This window comes from Osmerus mordax, chromosome 16, assembly GCF_038355195.1.
Source record: "Osmerus mordax isolate fOsmMor3 chromosome 16, fOsmMor3.pri, whole genome shotgun sequence".
Lineage (NCBI taxonomy): Eukaryota > Metazoa > Chordata > Actinopteri > Osmeriformes > Osmeridae > Osmerus > Osmerus mordax.
In genome coordinates, this window is record NC_090065.1 from 7,117,416 (window position 1) to 7,134,226 (window position 16,811).

A 16,811-nucleotide genomic window follows, 5' to 3' on the forward strand; every position below is an offset into this window, starting at 1 on the left:
TTCAAACACACTCACTCTGCAACATAATGGTGTGTGATTGTGAAGGCAGCTCTCCAGCAGGGTTTTCCTCAGGCTGTTTATTCCTACTGTTCTGTGCAGGAGACTTCCTCTGCTCACACACACACACACACACACACACACACACACACACACACACACACACACACACACACACACACACACACACACACACACACACACACACACACACACACACACACACACACACACACACACACACACACACACACACACACACACACACACACACACACACACACACACACACACACACACACACACACACACACACACACACACACACACACACACACACACACACACACACACACACACACACACACACACACACACACACACACACACACACACACACACACACACACACACACACACACACACACACACACACACACACACACACACACACACACACACACACACACACACACGTCTGCTCAGGCTACCTGGCACCACCCTCTCTTCTCGGTCATCAGACCAAAACTGTCTGTAGGCCTGCTCCTGACACACAGCGTGAATTTAGGGCATTTATTCAAATCCACGCATCTTTCAACATCAACATCTTTCAAGTTTCTATTTTACAATGTACAGTCTAAATACAGTAAAAAAAGAGCATAAATTAATTAATTCCTTCATATAGTGAAATGTGTTTGAAAATGCTAACATTACAGGTAAGCTGCTGCTGATCTATATCCCTAGGCAGAGCTAAATAAAACAAGACCATTTATACAATGTTAGCATGTTCATGTAGTTTCAGATCAGACACACTGTACAAGCTGAGAATGATACATTCACCTGGACTCCTCCCTCTCTCAGAATTGTATCTTTGCATATTTAAAATATTCAAAGGCTGACAGACACAAGAGGTCATCAAACACTGTCTCGCTCGCTCGCTCACACACACACACGCACACACACACGCACACACACACACACACACACACACACACTTTCAGTCATGCATGAGTATTACGCTCCTTCTGCTCCAACAGAAGTGAAAACAGCCCTTTAAGAAAAAAGACATGAGCCCACCAAAAACTGCATCTAATGTACTGGGACATCCTGGAGTACCCGAGTGCTCATGGGAGATGTAGTTCTTCTTGTACTAATGACTGAATGGGATAATGAGCAGGACACGAGGAGGTCTGAAGGACTTTGGTAGCCATATGTCACAAAATAGGCTACCTCTGAACAATACAGTGAATTTCTGTAAGAGCTTAATATTTCTACAAGCAGGAAGAATAATGACTAAAATGGCATTGATCGTTGGACATTCAGAATAGTCAATTAAGAAACAGACTATACAGCAATGAAAAAAAAAGTCACATTAAAGTCACACGAACGCCACAGAAACGAATGTAGTTCTTTAGTTGTGTCCAGCAGCGTATGCTGTCTGTGTCCACCACCTCATGTCTGACGGCTTAGAAAAGTGCGCTTCTTCCATCTTCCCTTACTCCGTCTCTCTCCTGTCTGTTCTGTTTGCTCCTTTTGCTTCCTTCCAATGGAACTCCCTCCACACTAGAAGTCTTAAGTGTGTGTATATGTGTGCCCCAAGCTCACACTGGAACCATCCCATCCTGGACTTGTTGCATCTGGGACAGCATTTCCTGTTGCAAACTAGCCAGAATCAAGTCCTGGTGTGATGCTGTCAGGATTCCTGCCCTGGCCATGTCCCTGATGAGATGAGAAACAGGAAACAAATATAGACATTTGGGGATCAGAAAGTAGAAAGAAAATCCCCTTAGCTGGAGACGCTGGTGTTGTGAAGGTGTGACCTTTAGAGGATGTACTCACTGGTGTGTGAGGCCCAGCAGGCTGTCTGGCCTGCTGTATCCTGCTGCTGCCAGACTCTCCCAATACCTCTCCATGCCAATAGCCTGCAGCCACTCCAACACTGACCAATCAGCCACACACACCTCCGGAAGCACGGACACACACACCTCAGAGCCCACAGGCCCCAGCAGAGTAGGAATGGGTCTGCAGAGAGATGGGGAGAGAAAAAACGACTGCTTAGAACCTGTGTACAGCTGAGTGTGAGGGTGAGTGTGTGTGTATGTGTGTGTACCTCTCAGAGCCTGTCCGTCTCAGGGTTCCTGGGTTGCGTATGAGTTTGTCCAGCATGTTGAGGATCTGGCTGAAGCTAGGCCTCTCTGATCTCTCCCTCTGCCAGCAGTCTAACATGAGCTGGTGCAGACACACTGGGCAGTCCATAGGGGGCGGCAGACGGTAGCCCTCTTCGATCGCTTTGATCACCTGAAGAGAGAGAACGACAAGGAGAGACAGAGACAGAGAGCGAAAGAGAGACAGATAGAGAAAGAGAGACAGAGAGAGAAAGAGAAAGAGAGAGAGATAGAGAGAGAGAGAGAGAGAGAGAGAGAGAGAACAGAGACAGAGAGAGGAGAAAATAGGTTAAAAGAGTGGTAAAAACGGTGAGTGGTATTCAGGAAACATCTTCATGTTTAGAACAGGTCATTCCACGGGAACACTGGTCTCTTAGTTGTGCTTACATCCTGGTTGTTCATGTCCCAGTAGGGCCTCTCCCCATAGGACACCACCTCCCACATGACGATGCCATAGCTCCATATGTCACTGGCTGGGCTGAACTTCCTGTAGGTGATGGCTTCTGGAGCGGTCCATCTGATAGGGATCTTCCCCCCCGGAGAATTGTACGTGCCAGTCAGCTCCTGCAACAGCCCGAACAACAGATTAGATTACAAACGCTGTATTTGGAAGTTATCAATGCTATTAGAGCTCTAGTAGGAGATTGTAATAACTAGTGTGTGTGTGTGTGTGTCGTACCCGTGTGGTGTATGCAGCCTCCGGGTCGTCCTCCAGGACTCTGGACAGGCCAAAGTCAGACACCTTACACACCAGGTTGCTGTTGACCAGGATGTTGCGTGCTGCCAGGTCTCTGTGAACGTAGCCCATGTCTGACAGGTACTTCATGCCCGAGGCGATGCCACGCAGCATGCCCACCAGCTGGATCACCGTGAACTGGCCGTCATGTTTCTGGAGGGGGCAGACAGGAGGCAGGTCTGGTGACAATGCAAAAACTCACAGACACAACACTCCTCATCTCAACACACAAACTTGTTATCAGAACACACACACACACACTCACCCTAAGGAAGCAATCAAGAGATCCATTCTCCATGTAGTCTGTGATGATCATCACTGGTTTGCCTAGAGAAGGAAGACACAAGCTTTATTTAGGAAAACTATAAACAACATGTAAACATCAGCAAATTGGCCTATGTCAACAACAAAAAAGTCAGACAATTCACAATTTGTCAGACTCACATCGTGTGACCACGCCCTCCAGCCGGATGATGTTTGGGTGGTCAAACTGTCCCATGATGCTGGCCTCAGACAGGAAGTCCCGCCTCTGTTTGTCAGAGTAGCCCGCCTTCAGACTCTTGATGGCCACATAGATCTCCCTCTTCCCCTGGAGACGCAGACGACCACTGCACACCTCCCCGAACTCTCCTACACACACACAGTCAATAAAATGGCAGTTTGTGTGTGTGAGAGTGTGTGTGTTTATGTGTGTGGTCGTCTCCTTACCCATGCCAATGACTCTCTCTATGTGGATGTTAGAGGCGTCAATCTCCTTGGCAAACTCGTGGACAGCCAGGTTAGGATCCTCATAGGTGAACGGGTCTATGTAGATCTTCACTCCTAGGGAGACAAGAGGAGGATGAATATGTGTGTGTGTGTATGTGTTTGTATGCGTGTGTGTGTTTGTGCAGTAGTGCACCTGGGTTGAGGTGTTTCTCCTCCTCTGAGTCCTGCTTGGCTTTGCTGTACTTGCTCCTCCTTTAAGAAAACAGCAGAGTGGAGGGAGTCAACTAAGATCTAAATGATGGATTTGTCCCATTTGTCCCTTTCTATATTATTTAGGAATTGTTTGTGTGGGTTATATATACTTCCACTGTAACTGGAGGTGAGGGAGGGTGGAGGGAGGGGGAGAGAGAGAGAGGGGGGAATGGTGGAGGGAGGGAGGGGGAGAGAGAGGGGGGGGAGGGAGGGAGGGAGGGAGGGGGAGAGAGAGGGGGGGGAGGGATGGAGGGAGGGAGGGAGAAGGACAAGGACTGAGGGCCTCAGGATGTTGAGGATGATATGAAAGGTGTGTCATGTTACCAAACCTGTCGGAACACAACATATTGTGTGTGTGTGCGTGTAGGCCAGGGTTATTGGGATACAGGAGCTACACTGTTGTTGTAGACACGACTGTTAAATCAGGCACAAGGGGATTATCACAGTCTCCACTCTAATCCCCCATGAAAGCTCCAGGTGACATACACACACACATCACTTTACAAAGTGGTGTGTGTACTAGTTGGTGTGTTTGTGAGTGTATGTGTTTGTGGGTGTGTTTGTGCATACCTGCGGCCAATGATGAAGACTGTGGAAGAGATCAGCAGTACAAGCCCAACCCCGCTGATTGACAGCAGCAGGAGGGCGGGGTTAACTCCCTCTCCAATCAGAGGGAAAGGATCTTACAGGGGAGGAGAACACAGGCTAAGAACAAGGAAGTATTTTGGAACCACAAACCAGTTTGATGGACAACCAAAGAGCTGAAACAACAATATCATAAGGGACCCAAAGATTGTTTTAAGTGTGACAAGTAGGGTAGAGAATATGCACCTACTAGAATGTACAGCACAGTAGAGTAGAGGGTACCTGAGTTAGTTGAGAATTCAAACGGAGCGCTGAACTCTCCGTATCCGGCTGCCGTCCGAGCGCGCACATGAAACACGTACACGGTGAGAGTGTTGAGGCCCGTGATGTCAGCAGTGCGAGACAGCGTTCTCATGATGCGATAGGACCTCTCTTTCTGATCCTGAGAGGGGGAGGGAGGCCTGAGTCAGTGCCTGATGAGAAAAGTACACAAAAACACAAACTATATTTCCCAGCAGCCACTTCACCTTCTCGTAGTACTTGACTTCATAGTCCAGGATGACCCCATTGGGTCGGTCTGGCTGTTGCCAGAACAATGTCAAACTGTGCCTGGTGACATCGCTGGCTTGGACGGATGTGATAAGTGAAGGAGCTGGGAGGAAGAGAAGAGAGGAGAAAAGAGAAGAGGTTAGGTATCACAGCAGAATTTGTCAACATACCAATCCAGATCAGATCGTTTCCCTCGGGTCCGCGTTTGATGTTACTGACACACCGCCCCACCATCCCTAAGCCTTGACCTAGATCACACCTCTTCATCACTTCCTTTCCTTTTCTCTTCATCATTGTCTCTGCTGCTTTTGTGTTGTTCTTCTCAGCGCTGCCTGAGAAGACCTTTCTTGGCAGACCATGTTGTTGTGTCCAGGAAATGTTTAATAAGTCATGTGACCAGGGCCACACAAACTACTCTTAGAAAGTTGAAATGAGATGTCTTGTAAAGTTTTTGCAGAGCTCCTCCAGCAGACTTTCTCATACATGCTGAGGAAACTGATACCTACACACACCTACACACACCTACACACATACACACACAGCACTGCACACATCATCACATACTCCTAATCTGATGATCCTCCCATCCCTTTCATGTTTCTGCCCCACCTATGAAGCTGGTCATAAGATCTATGAGACTGTGTGTGTGTGTGTGTGTGTGTGTGTGCGTGCGCTCGTCTATGTGGCGCTGACCCACTTAGAGGCCACAAGCATTGTTTGTCCATTGCTGGAGTAAACACATTACTCAGGTATTCTGTTGAAGTACGAACATGCACACAAACACACTCTTACACTTACCAGCCTGGTTTGTGGTGACAGTCACAGACACGCTCTTGGCCGCCCCTGTGCTGTGGGGCTGGGAGACCCCGTTGCGTGCGTGTATAGTGAAGGTGTAGCGCGTGTGCGACCTGAGCTCGCTCACACACACTCTACTGGTCCTCAGATCCATCTGCTGGGGCAAGAAGACGACGTCCGGACCACAGGGCAGGCAGAACTGGACCCCAACACCTGGAGACACAGGACCAGAGGGTTCTCCAGCCTCTTCTGACCCAGGTTGGACCACAGATCCCAGAGTGGACTTACTTCCGGGTCCAGTCCACGAGCCCAAAGGCTCAGTCAGGGTGTGATTGCCACTCGGACTCCCGGTTGGACTCTCGCTGCCGCAGATCAGGCAGTCCACGCTGTATCTGATGTCAGTTCTCCCTCCCAGCCAGCGAGGGGAGCTCCACTCCAGAACCACAGAGGTCTCGTTCACCACAGAGATCAGCTGCTGCGGGGCTGAAGGGGGTTCTGGGAGACAGTGGGTGTCAATCGAACATTTTAGCTGAGGTTGAAAATGTTAGCTTTTCAGAGTTGGAAAACAGCGATACATTGTTAGTGATGGAACATTACTAATGTTCCATCTCATACTCCTAAGTTGATTTTGGGATGTTTTACTCTGTGGCATGTTTTATCAGTATTTCAATGTGTCGTTATGGGAGAAAGAGAATGTTTGTGTGATTCACATTTTCTCAGGCTGCGAAAACCATGAGCTGTATATAGGCATAATTAAGTTTATGACAAACAGAAGGTTTCAGTCATCTATGTGTGTGTGCGCGTGGGAGAGCTAGAGAGAGGGAGAGAGGGAGGGAGAGGACACACAGAGGACAGCAAGAGAGCGATATCATAGATAGCTAGGCAGTCAGAGTCAGAGAGAACATGACTGGCATCTTAGTCATAGGTCACTGGGTCAAAAAACAGACGCAGCATTGAGGTGTGGATGTGTGTGCACTTACGTGTGCAGGGCATGGATGCAGGGTCTGTGTCTGAGCGGTAGTGACCTGGCTGGCAGTCACAGATGGTAGCAGCCTCCATGAGAGACTGGCTGTGGGGGGGGCACTTAGAACACCCCCCCTCTGAGGACAACCCTCGGTAGAAACCCACTTCACATGCTAGAGAGAGAGAGAGAGAGAGAGAGAGAGAGAGAGAGAGAGACGTTCTTCCGTTTACATTCAACACAAATAGCTGCTAATGATGAATGCCCCGACATAAAATCAACGCTAAAATTGCACTGAGAGACATTTCTCTATGGTACACTCTTTTATCACTGATTTCTTTCAAGGATGCCTTTCTTTTTAATGAGGTTCTCATCTCTCCGCGTTTGACAGTCCTCCCATTTCTGATAATCCCTCGTTTTCATCTTCCCTCCATTCCCGTTTCCAAGGGTGATGAAGTCATCCCACAGGGAGGGGAAGAGGAATGCAGGAATGACAGAGCTCCGTATATGTGTGTGTGTTTGTGTGTGCGTGTTTGTCAGAGTGGTTTATGACACCCTCATCAGAAGAGGAAGTCTTCTCTGTAATTTACACACACACACAGACCATTCCATCCCATCTGTACAAGCAGCGATAGGATCTCTCACACACTCCGGCTCCCCCTCCCAATCACCCTCTCCAGCCCTCTCTGTTATTTTCTTCTCTAACACTTCCTCCTCATCACATGCCATCTCTCCTTCTCCCTCATCTTTTTAGTCCTCCCTGCTTCGGCGTGTGAAAGACAAAGGAACGCTTTGAAGCTTGCTAGTCGTTTTTATAGCTCTATTTATCGATACTGGGTCAAAGATAGACGAGCAACACACACTGAACACACACACACACAGGACACACTGAACACACACACACACAGGGCCACTGTGTTGCAAGTTATGGCTGTTTATAGATTTTTGCCTTCAGGTTTAGAGAGGGTTTGAGTTGATGTTTTGCTCATCCTTGCCCTCCTCAGTGACTGCTTGTGTTGGTGGAGGAGCCAGACAGTTCATTCCTCCATCCTCACCCCGCACCAGTACAGGCTTAGAGGGAGGGAGAGAGGGGCACAGACTGAAAGAGAGAGAAGTTTTCCATCTCTGATCTACTGAGGATTTCTTTAACAGACAGGAGAGGGTTAATTACAGAGCCAGGGGGTAACTAAGCGCGCACGCGCACACACACACACACACACACAAACACAAAAACACAATGGCCTGAGCAGCTTTTGTCCCCAGCCGTCTCTTGTTCCCCGGTACAGAGGGTAAATTGAAGGCAGGAGAGAACGTTTGAAGCCAGAGTCAGTCTTTAGCTTACTCTCTACTGCGCCTCTCATCATTGTCTCTATCTCTCTCTCGGTTTTCTCATCATTTTGTGATCTCCCTCTCTTCTGTGTTGTAATGGTTTGAAAAAAAGGGAGCGTTGAGCTGAAATAATAGTTCATAAGAGTCATTAACCCTACACGAACCCTGCACAGCACAGGGCCAGATTAGTGCTGCCATACCCCATCAAACCTCACATGCACACATCACCGTGTGTGTGTGTGTGTGTTTAAGTTAATAACAGGTTGGGTGTATCATGTGTCGATTTGATTGACAGCTCTACCGTCATCCATCAGGCCCTGCAAGACAGGGACCCTGCCCCTCAATAACAACCTGGTTTGTGTGTGAATAGAGAGAGAGAGAGAGAGAGAGAGAGAGCGAGAGCCAGAGAGAGAGCGAGAGAGAGGGAGACAGAGAGAGAGCGAGACAGAGAGAGAGCGAGAGAGAGAGAGCAAGAGCCAGAGAGAGAGAGCGAGAGCCAGAGAGAGGGAGAGACAGAGAGAGAGAGCGAGAGGGAGAGAGGGAGAGACAGAGAGAGAGAGCGAGAGGGAGAGAGGGAGAGACAGAGAGCGAGAAATAGAGTGAGGGAGAGGACACAGAGGACAGTAAGCACCCCCATACATACATCTACTTGGAGGGTAGCCCAGGAATGTCCAGTGTCTGCCAGGAGAAGCAGGGGGGGGGGGCATTGGGATGGCAAGCGGGGGAGGAAAGGAGGAGGAGGGAGAGGAGGAGAGGTTAGGAGGAGGCGGAGGGGAGGGAGGGAGGAGGAGAGGTTAGGAGGAGGCGGAGGGGAGGGAGGGAGGAGGAGAGGTTAGGAGGAGGCGGAGGGGAGGGAGGAGGAGAGGTTAGGAGGAGGCGGAGGGGAGGGAGGAGGAGAGGTTAGGAGGAGAGGTTAGGAGGAGGCGGAGGGGAGGGAGGAGGAGAGGTTAGGAGGAGAGGTTAGGAGGAGGCGGAGGGAGGAGGAGGCGGAGGAGGGAGAGGAGGAGAGGTTAGGAGGAGGCTGAGGAGGGAGAGGAGGAGAGGTTAGGAGGAGGCTGAGGAGGGAGAGGAGGAGAGGTTAGGAGGAGGCGGAGGGGAGGGAGGAGGAGAGGTTAGGAGGAGGCGGAGGGGAGGGAGGAGGAGAGGTTAGGAGGAGGCGGAGGGGAGGGAGGAGGAGGCGGAGGAGGGAGAGGAGGAGAGGTTAGGAGGAGGCGGAGGAGGGAGAGGAGGAGAGGTTAGGAGGAGGCGGAGGGGAGGGAGGAGGAGAGGTTAGGAGGAGGAGGAGGGGAGGGAGGAGGAGAGGTAGTGGGGGGCGGCAGGTGACAGAGAAAGGGAAACAGTTATGAAGCTGAGTCTGATGTCTGTGGAACCCCAACCACGCAGGCCTCGCATTCCTGCATTCTATATGTGTGTGTGTGCACACGTGTCTGTGTGTGTGTGTGGTGGAAGCGGGGGTGGGGTGGGGGGTCTATTGTGTCCTTCTCTCCCAGGTCTAACATCAGTAAGCAGTTGCCAGCCAGCCTTTGCAGCCAGACTAGCTAGAAGCTATTTGGCAGTGGAACAAGCCTCCTTCCATCTCCCATCAAACTACTTTTACTGAAGCATAGAGCTTAACTACTCTCACCCTCTCCCATCTCCGACCCCCCGCCCCTTCCTCTCCCTTTCTCGCTTCATCCTCCTTTCTTTTCTTTCTCCTCCTGCCTTATATCTATCCAGGAAGGAGGGGTGGAGGGGTTATTGTTGCAGCAAGCTTTTGACATGCTAATGGGTTCCCTGTTACTTTAATAGCTCTCCAATACACCAGAAAGGGATTTATTCGCCATGAAAGTTTGCACAGACAAGGAATTTGCTTTGGCAGGAAGGTGCATACAATAAACATATACCTAAAATTTAAATATGTGGACTAACTATACTAAGGGTACATAAACTAGCAGTACTAAGTGGGATAAATATAAGTTGCCGACGTAAGTTACACACGTTCTCCTTACCACTGAGGCGTTCTGTCCTCCAATGTAAGCCTCCGCTGGCAACAGAGCTTGCTCAATCAAAGAAGAAAAACCCAAAACACTTTCTGCACCGACGGCACAACCTCTTGATAAGTCTCCATGTTAAATCGAGAACAATGAACAGACTGAGATACGATCCCTCTTCAACCACATTCCTTCAGGCTAAAAGGACAAGACCCTCACTTGACGTCCGTCCGTCCTCTCCTCCCTCTATCAATCACCAGGACAGGTGGCACATCGGTGCCTCTCCTTCTCTTCGCCCAGGAGAGAGAGAGAGGACGGACGATAACAGAGGGTCAAGGAGAAAAAACAAACACGCGCGCACCCATTCTCTTAGCTTGATTTGCAATGTGCCTCATTTGCATCTAAGGTGCATGAACAACATATGTAAATGATGGAGCTGATAGCAATCAAAGGGCACCTTTCTGGCGTGTTTAGTCTCTCTGTTCCCTTATCTTCTCTCTTTATCTTCCCCTCCTCCCCCCCTCCACTACTTCATCCATTCCTTCATCCCTTTCTCTCTGCCTGCCTGCTAGGACTCTTTCTCTCATTCATTCCCTCACTCACCGTCTCTATCCCCTGTCTATAATCAGGCACACAAGCACACTCACAATAATTATTCAAACTGAGCATCCCCTTGTTCTAGAGACAGAGGGAAACAGAACAGACATATCCATGTGAACACTCACACACACGTCCTAATATAATGAGCACAGTCTCATATCTGATGATAATTACCCTGGCTGACAATAATATTCCAAACAGAGCCGTTTCATTATCTCTCTCCACTCCCTCCCCCTCTCTGTCCACTTTTTCTCCTCTCTGTCCTCTCTGTCTCTCTGTCTCTCACTCTCTCTTCTCCTCTCCCTCTATCTTTTTTCCTTCACATTCCCATGTTGTTCTGCGTATGGCCTACTAGTCTGCAGGTGCAGAGATGGTAAACACAAACCTGAAATCTCTCTACTAAACGCTCAGACACTAAACTAATCCCTCTCTCTCCCTCCATCACTCTCTCCTTCTCTCCCTCCCTCGCTCACACACACCCACAGTCACACCAGAATGCCAAGTTAGCGCCTCCAGAGTCACAGCAGATGAACAGCTAGATCTGCACACAGTCCTACACCGGCCCTGAAACCAAACAGACAAAACCAATAGATCCTCTTTCTCTTCTCAGTCTGGCTGTGTCCTTCACATTGAAACGCTCTCTCTCTCTCTCGTCTCTCCTCTCCTCCTCTCTTGTCTCTCCTCTCCTCCTCTCTTGTCTCTCCTCTCCTCCTCTCTTGTCTCTCCTCTCCTCCTCTGTTGTCTCTCCGTCCCTCTCTCGTTTCCCTACGTCTCAGTCGCCTCACAGCTGTCAAACTTTTGACGGCTTCATCAACCTCGGTCGTGACCCTGCTCTGCGCAGCTTAACGGGAGGTGTGTGTGTGTGTGTGAGTCATTGTGTGCGTATGTGTATGAACGCAGGAGTATGTGTGCCTGTCAAAGTTTTGGACGGCTTCATCAACCTCGGTCGTGACCCTGCTTTCTGCAGCTTAACTGGGTGACTCTGTGATTGTGTGGGGTGTGTGTGTGTGTGTGTCAGAGTTTTTGACAGCTTTATCAACCCCAGTCTTGACCCAGGCCATAATGGGGGGGGGGGGGGGGTGAAGTTGGGTGGATAGGCTCCCTTTCCACCCAGTGACATAGCAACAATAGTGGTGGTGGTGGTGGGGGGGGGGGTTCTCATTGATGCCTTCTGCCGTCAATGGCTTTTCCACAGACCCCTCCCCCCATTCACAGAATAATCCTGCCTTCCTCCTCCCCTCCATTCCCCTTCCCCTCCTCTCCACCTCCTCTCCGTCTAACATTGAAGATGAACCACTGCACCCCTCCAACCCATCTCTTAGAACTGTTTTTGTGTGTGTGTGTGTGTGGTATGTAGACAAGAGTCCGGGCACGCGAGGCTGGGAGAAGGAGACACCTTTTGACCTCCTTCATGAGAAAGGAGGAGAGGGGGGGGTTCAAACTCTCTTCTCCCTCCCTCCCTCTTTCTCTCCATCGCCTTTTCCGCAATCTCCCCACTCCCTCACTATGAATTACTTTCTCGCTTTCCCCCTCATCTGCTAACATCTCGCCCTCTCCGTCTAACCCTTTCTCCCTCTATCTCTCTCATTGGTCTTCCTGCGGCACATGAATCCTCACAGAGTAGTCACCAGTCACAGTGAAACACTCTGGCAGCTTGTGGACTCCGGAAGCTTCTTGAGAGGGTTTAGAACACCCTTGTCTCTGTGTCTGATTCATCCCTGCTATGAAGAGGGGCCCAGAGAGATAGCACTCGACATCTGCTGGGGGAGGCAGAGTCAAGGGTCCCTCCTAAATCTTGTTGAAGAGAAACGTCTTTGAGACATCAGGGACTCCCATCCCACAAACACCTCTTCATCTCCACATTCAAAAGAGAAAAGGGAGAGAGGGAGGGATGGAGACGAAAGACAACTTGGTGTCTGTCACATAAAACATTTTCCGAACCCCCGGTTTTCCTTCCAGACACACACACACACACACACACACACACACTGATACTGTACGACTGTGTTTGTTATGCAATTGGGACAGGCATCGTAAATAATACGAGACACTATGCAGTATTTCACTGACCATCAATACAGTGTGTGTGTGTGTGCGCGTGATTGAGTAGAGAGAGTAACGGCCTTGTAAAACTTCTTTCATGATAGCCTGTTGCTCCAGGACTCTTTTTCCCTCCTGCACACAACATCCAAACCACCAACACTCATGTTAAGTCCTAGAGCCACGGGTTAACCGAGACCTTATATAGAGAACAATTACTCACCACCAAACATAGCCTGTGGGTTGGATAAAAAGCTATATAAAGCCATATAAAGAATGTTAATTCTGCTTGCAGCTTCCATCATTTGCAATTCCCCAAAATGCTGATCTCCAAACTGGCTAGTAGTCTCACTTAACATTTTACGCTCAGTTAGTATGAAAATGTAGAAACCAACACGGCCTACCTTGACAGGCTCCACCTTTCTCTTCGTATCCAGGGTCACAAGCACATCCACCAATAGGAACCAGCCATTCTCCGTCTGCGCCGCAATACATCTTAGGCTCTTCCCTCTCCTCGGATTGGTTCACACACGACCCCCTGACCTCCACCAGAGAGGAGGTGTCGGCCCCAGTGACGGTATCCGGGAAGGTTGCCAGGTTCCGGACGGTGAGCGGACAGGTCTTATAGAAGACCCGGACGGAGACCAGGGCGATGCAGGCGCCCACATCCTGGAAGGCCAGGTAAAAGCCCTTCCTGGTGGTGACCTTGACGTCGCGCACCTCCGTGTTCAGCTTCATGACGCGGTCGCCCACGTCCACCTGGTGACAGAAGGACAGCCGTGAGGTTAGCTACTGAGAGAGGAGAGGATGGGACTTGCTCTCTACACTGCATAGCCAGCCTCACAGGCTCTCTAAACATTGTATTTAACCTTTTAAGAAAAACTCAGTAAGTGGGAGATTGAGGGTAAAGGCCAGAGATGCTGACAGAGATAACTAGAGATGCTGACAGAGATAACTAGAGAGGCTGACAGAGATAACTAGAGATGCTGACAGAGATAACTAGAGAGGCTGACAGAGATAACTAGAGATGCTGACAGAGATAACTAGAGAGGCTGACAGAGATAACTAGAGAGATTTACAGAGATAACTAGAGATGCTGACAGAGATAACTAGAGAGGCTGACAGAGATAACTAGAGAGGCTGACAGAGATAACTAGAGAGGCTGACAGAGATAACTAGAGGGGCTGACAGAGATAACTAGAGAGACTGACAGAGATAACTAGAGAGGCTGACAGAGATAACTAGAGAGGCTGACAGAGATAGCCAGATTGTGGTGAGACCTGTGTAAAACTCTCGTCAGCGGCCACTGTGTCTATCTTGGTGAAGCTGCTTTCTCTGATGTAGTCCTGCTTGGCATCATTGGACTCATGGGAGTACAGGTTAAATGTTTCCTGGGTGACAAGAAGAAAACATACAAAACAATGTTCAATTGTGATGTAAACACCTGGTTCATGGTTGTGTGCCTATTCAGTGACAGTGAATAGCCAGTACAGGCTGTTGCAGTCCCGGAGGGTGAACTTGACCTCCACATAGACCCTCTGGGCTCCAGACCTGGGGATCCAGTCCGTCCTCAACCAGTTGTTCTGACTGGGTTCTAACACGTTGCACACCTGGTAGGTTCTGATAGGAACATTCTTCTCATCCATGATACTGACCTCCTCCCACTGGCAATGCGCACACACACACACACACACACACACACACACACACACACACACACACACACACACACACACACACACACACACACACACACACACACACACACACACACACACACACACACACACACACACACACACACACACACACACACACACACACACACACACACACAACAACACAGTTAGAGATGAATATGTCAACATCATGTCAGTGATTACACAGCCCCCTTAGTTCTTTGACACAATTGACTAAGAGACTTGGACTGTGACCTTCCAAATAGCTGCATTGGCCCAAGCAAGCTTAATTGGCATTTTATTACTGCCAAATTATAATCGGCCTTCCATCACCCCACTGATGAGAGCTGTGTGTTTGTGTGAGAGTGTGTGTGGGTGTGTTTGTGTGAGTGTGTGTGTGTGTGTGCACGTGTTTGGCAGAGGTTTTAAAAGCCCTTATGGGGCATGGTGCCTTCTTTTCTTCTCTTGTTTGGAGTCTTTATAACCAGACAAAAATCACAGCTGTCGGAAAAATAAAGCATTACACTCAACCCAACTGCGCATAGATGAAGTGTGAGAGTGTGTGTGAGTGTGTGTGTGTGTTTGTGTGTGGAAAGGGATGAATATAGTGAATATGGGCTGTGAGTATGTGTGTGTGTGTGTGTTTAATCAAAGGCTCAGTGCGTGAGGACCAGGACCTTGTCAATCATGTGGTGTGAGAGAGAAAGAGAGCATGGTGACTGCAGAAGGAAGAGTCAAGTTCACCAGGAACTGTTAAACCAACAAAGAGTTAGGGAGGTGGATGGTGGGGGGATGGTGGGATTGAGGAGGGGGAGGGAAAAGAGGAAGGGAGGGATTTCAGCCAGAGCCTTCCAGCTACATATCTGAGCTAGACACCATCACCCAATCATCTCTTAGCCTGGCCATCATCAGTGGGGGAGCAAGGCAACACTCACCCCTCCCTCTGTTGGGCTGGCTACCCACTTCAGCTCTCCAGGGACGGTCCTTGTGTCTAGTAGCGTCACTGAAATACACGTATTCACACAGGTGAGACGGGTCACATAAGGAGAGAAACAGCAGGACACGATTTCCAAGGTCTCTCCGTTCAAGTTATGATTGGCAGTGGCCCAGGTTGAACGATTATTTTGGTGTGATAAAGTTGTAGGGTGTAAATGTTGCAGCCAAATATCGATGCGCATAATATTTAAAGGATGCCTGGAATGTTACAGTCAATGCTTTATGTAGGCTAATTAGCCACACGCCACTTTTTTTTTTTTATAACAGACGATTGCTTTAACAAACATATCTTTACATACTATCTTATTCAAGTGTATAGGTTAGCTTGAACAAATTAAAGAGCACGCAACAGAATGATCGTCAGTGACCAACATGCTCAAGACCATCCAGGGGACAACGCTCTGAGCGGCGCTGGAAAGGGAAGGAGAAGGACATTCCACTAAATCCCAAAATTCTGCGTTTTCCAAATGCAAAAGCGAGTCACAATAACATTTGTGTGTTTCAAATGTGACTAAATAGCCTACTGTTCTCATGACGTGTTCCCCTATGCAGATACGGAGCAAATTCAAAAGCAGCTGAAGTCGCTGAGCCCCCCCCCCCCAAATACATCTACAGACTCCTACCTTCGTTTGGAGGGTAAATCCGTGAGGTAGAAACAGCACTTAAAATCCAGAATGACAAATACGACAATCGTAATAAATTCGTTGACGCCATCTGTGCGTTATTGAAGTGTGTGTGTAATCCGTTTGCTCCGCTCACGGGCTGTAGAAGCTTCATCCCGAAGGGAAAAGTGTGTGTGTGAGTAATTGAGTGTGAAAAAGCGCTGCGAATGCTGCTGGCACGGGGCGGTCTTTCCCACTCTGACGCATGCCTCGCCATACCCACAATTATCAAACAGGTAATCATGTTGGTATAAAAACCTTTTGTAAAAACATTGTAAAGCCGAGGTTTGTACCATAATGTAAATACGTTTTCAAAAAGTTCATTCATGTACTATGAATTCATTTCTTTATTCCCCGTTCACGTTGCCTAGTATTATCATATGGCATAATATTAACCGGCAAAATTAACAGGAGTGACTTTATGACAGTATCATGATTAGGCTATCGAACAGACACCAGTTGTGACATCAGTGATAAGTGATTCATTTTGTGTTAGGGGACATCATTTTAAGCAAAACAATAGCAACACAGTTACTATGAGTGAAATCACAGCCTGTGGTCACGAGTGTATAAAATGTCAACGTTTAAGTGGCTGGAATAATAAGATACGCGATAGTACAGCCCAGATTAACCTACAAAAACGGACTTAGTAATGATTCAAATGTTGTCAATCATTTCTATTTACAACGAAGGACACCACTTGAATGATAAAGTATTGGAGGTAAAAAGTAAGGGGCAGACACCAAAGCACAACAGCGGCCTCTGTTGGCACCCCAGCCAGGAGGAA

The 16,811-nt window shown here is 48.8% G+C and overlaps 1 protein-coding gene across 1 annotated transcript; it reads right to left on the reverse strand.

The window, feature by feature from the left end:
* Nucleotides 1–586: 586 nt before the first annotated feature.
* On the reverse strand, nucleotides 587–16,139 carry LOC136959277 (ephrin type-A receptor 4-like). Its single transcript, XM_067253568.1, is given in 18 exon segments — nucleotides 587–1,716; nucleotides 1,837–2,019; nucleotides 2,108–2,295; nucleotides 2,550–2,726; nucleotides 2,842–3,051; nucleotides 3,164–3,225; nucleotides 3,343–3,528; nucleotides 3,607–3,720; nucleotides 3,800–3,858; nucleotides 4,429–4,540; nucleotides 4,726–4,885; nucleotides 4,971–5,095; nucleotides 5,791–6,282; nucleotides 6,768–6,923; nucleotides 13,092–13,446; nucleotides 13,968–14,351; nucleotides 15,302–15,369; nucleotides 15,986–16,139. Coding segments are annotated over 18 exon segments (3,303 nt in total). The 3' UTR covers nucleotides 587–1,598.
* Nucleotides 16,140–16,811: the final 672 nt, after the last annotated feature.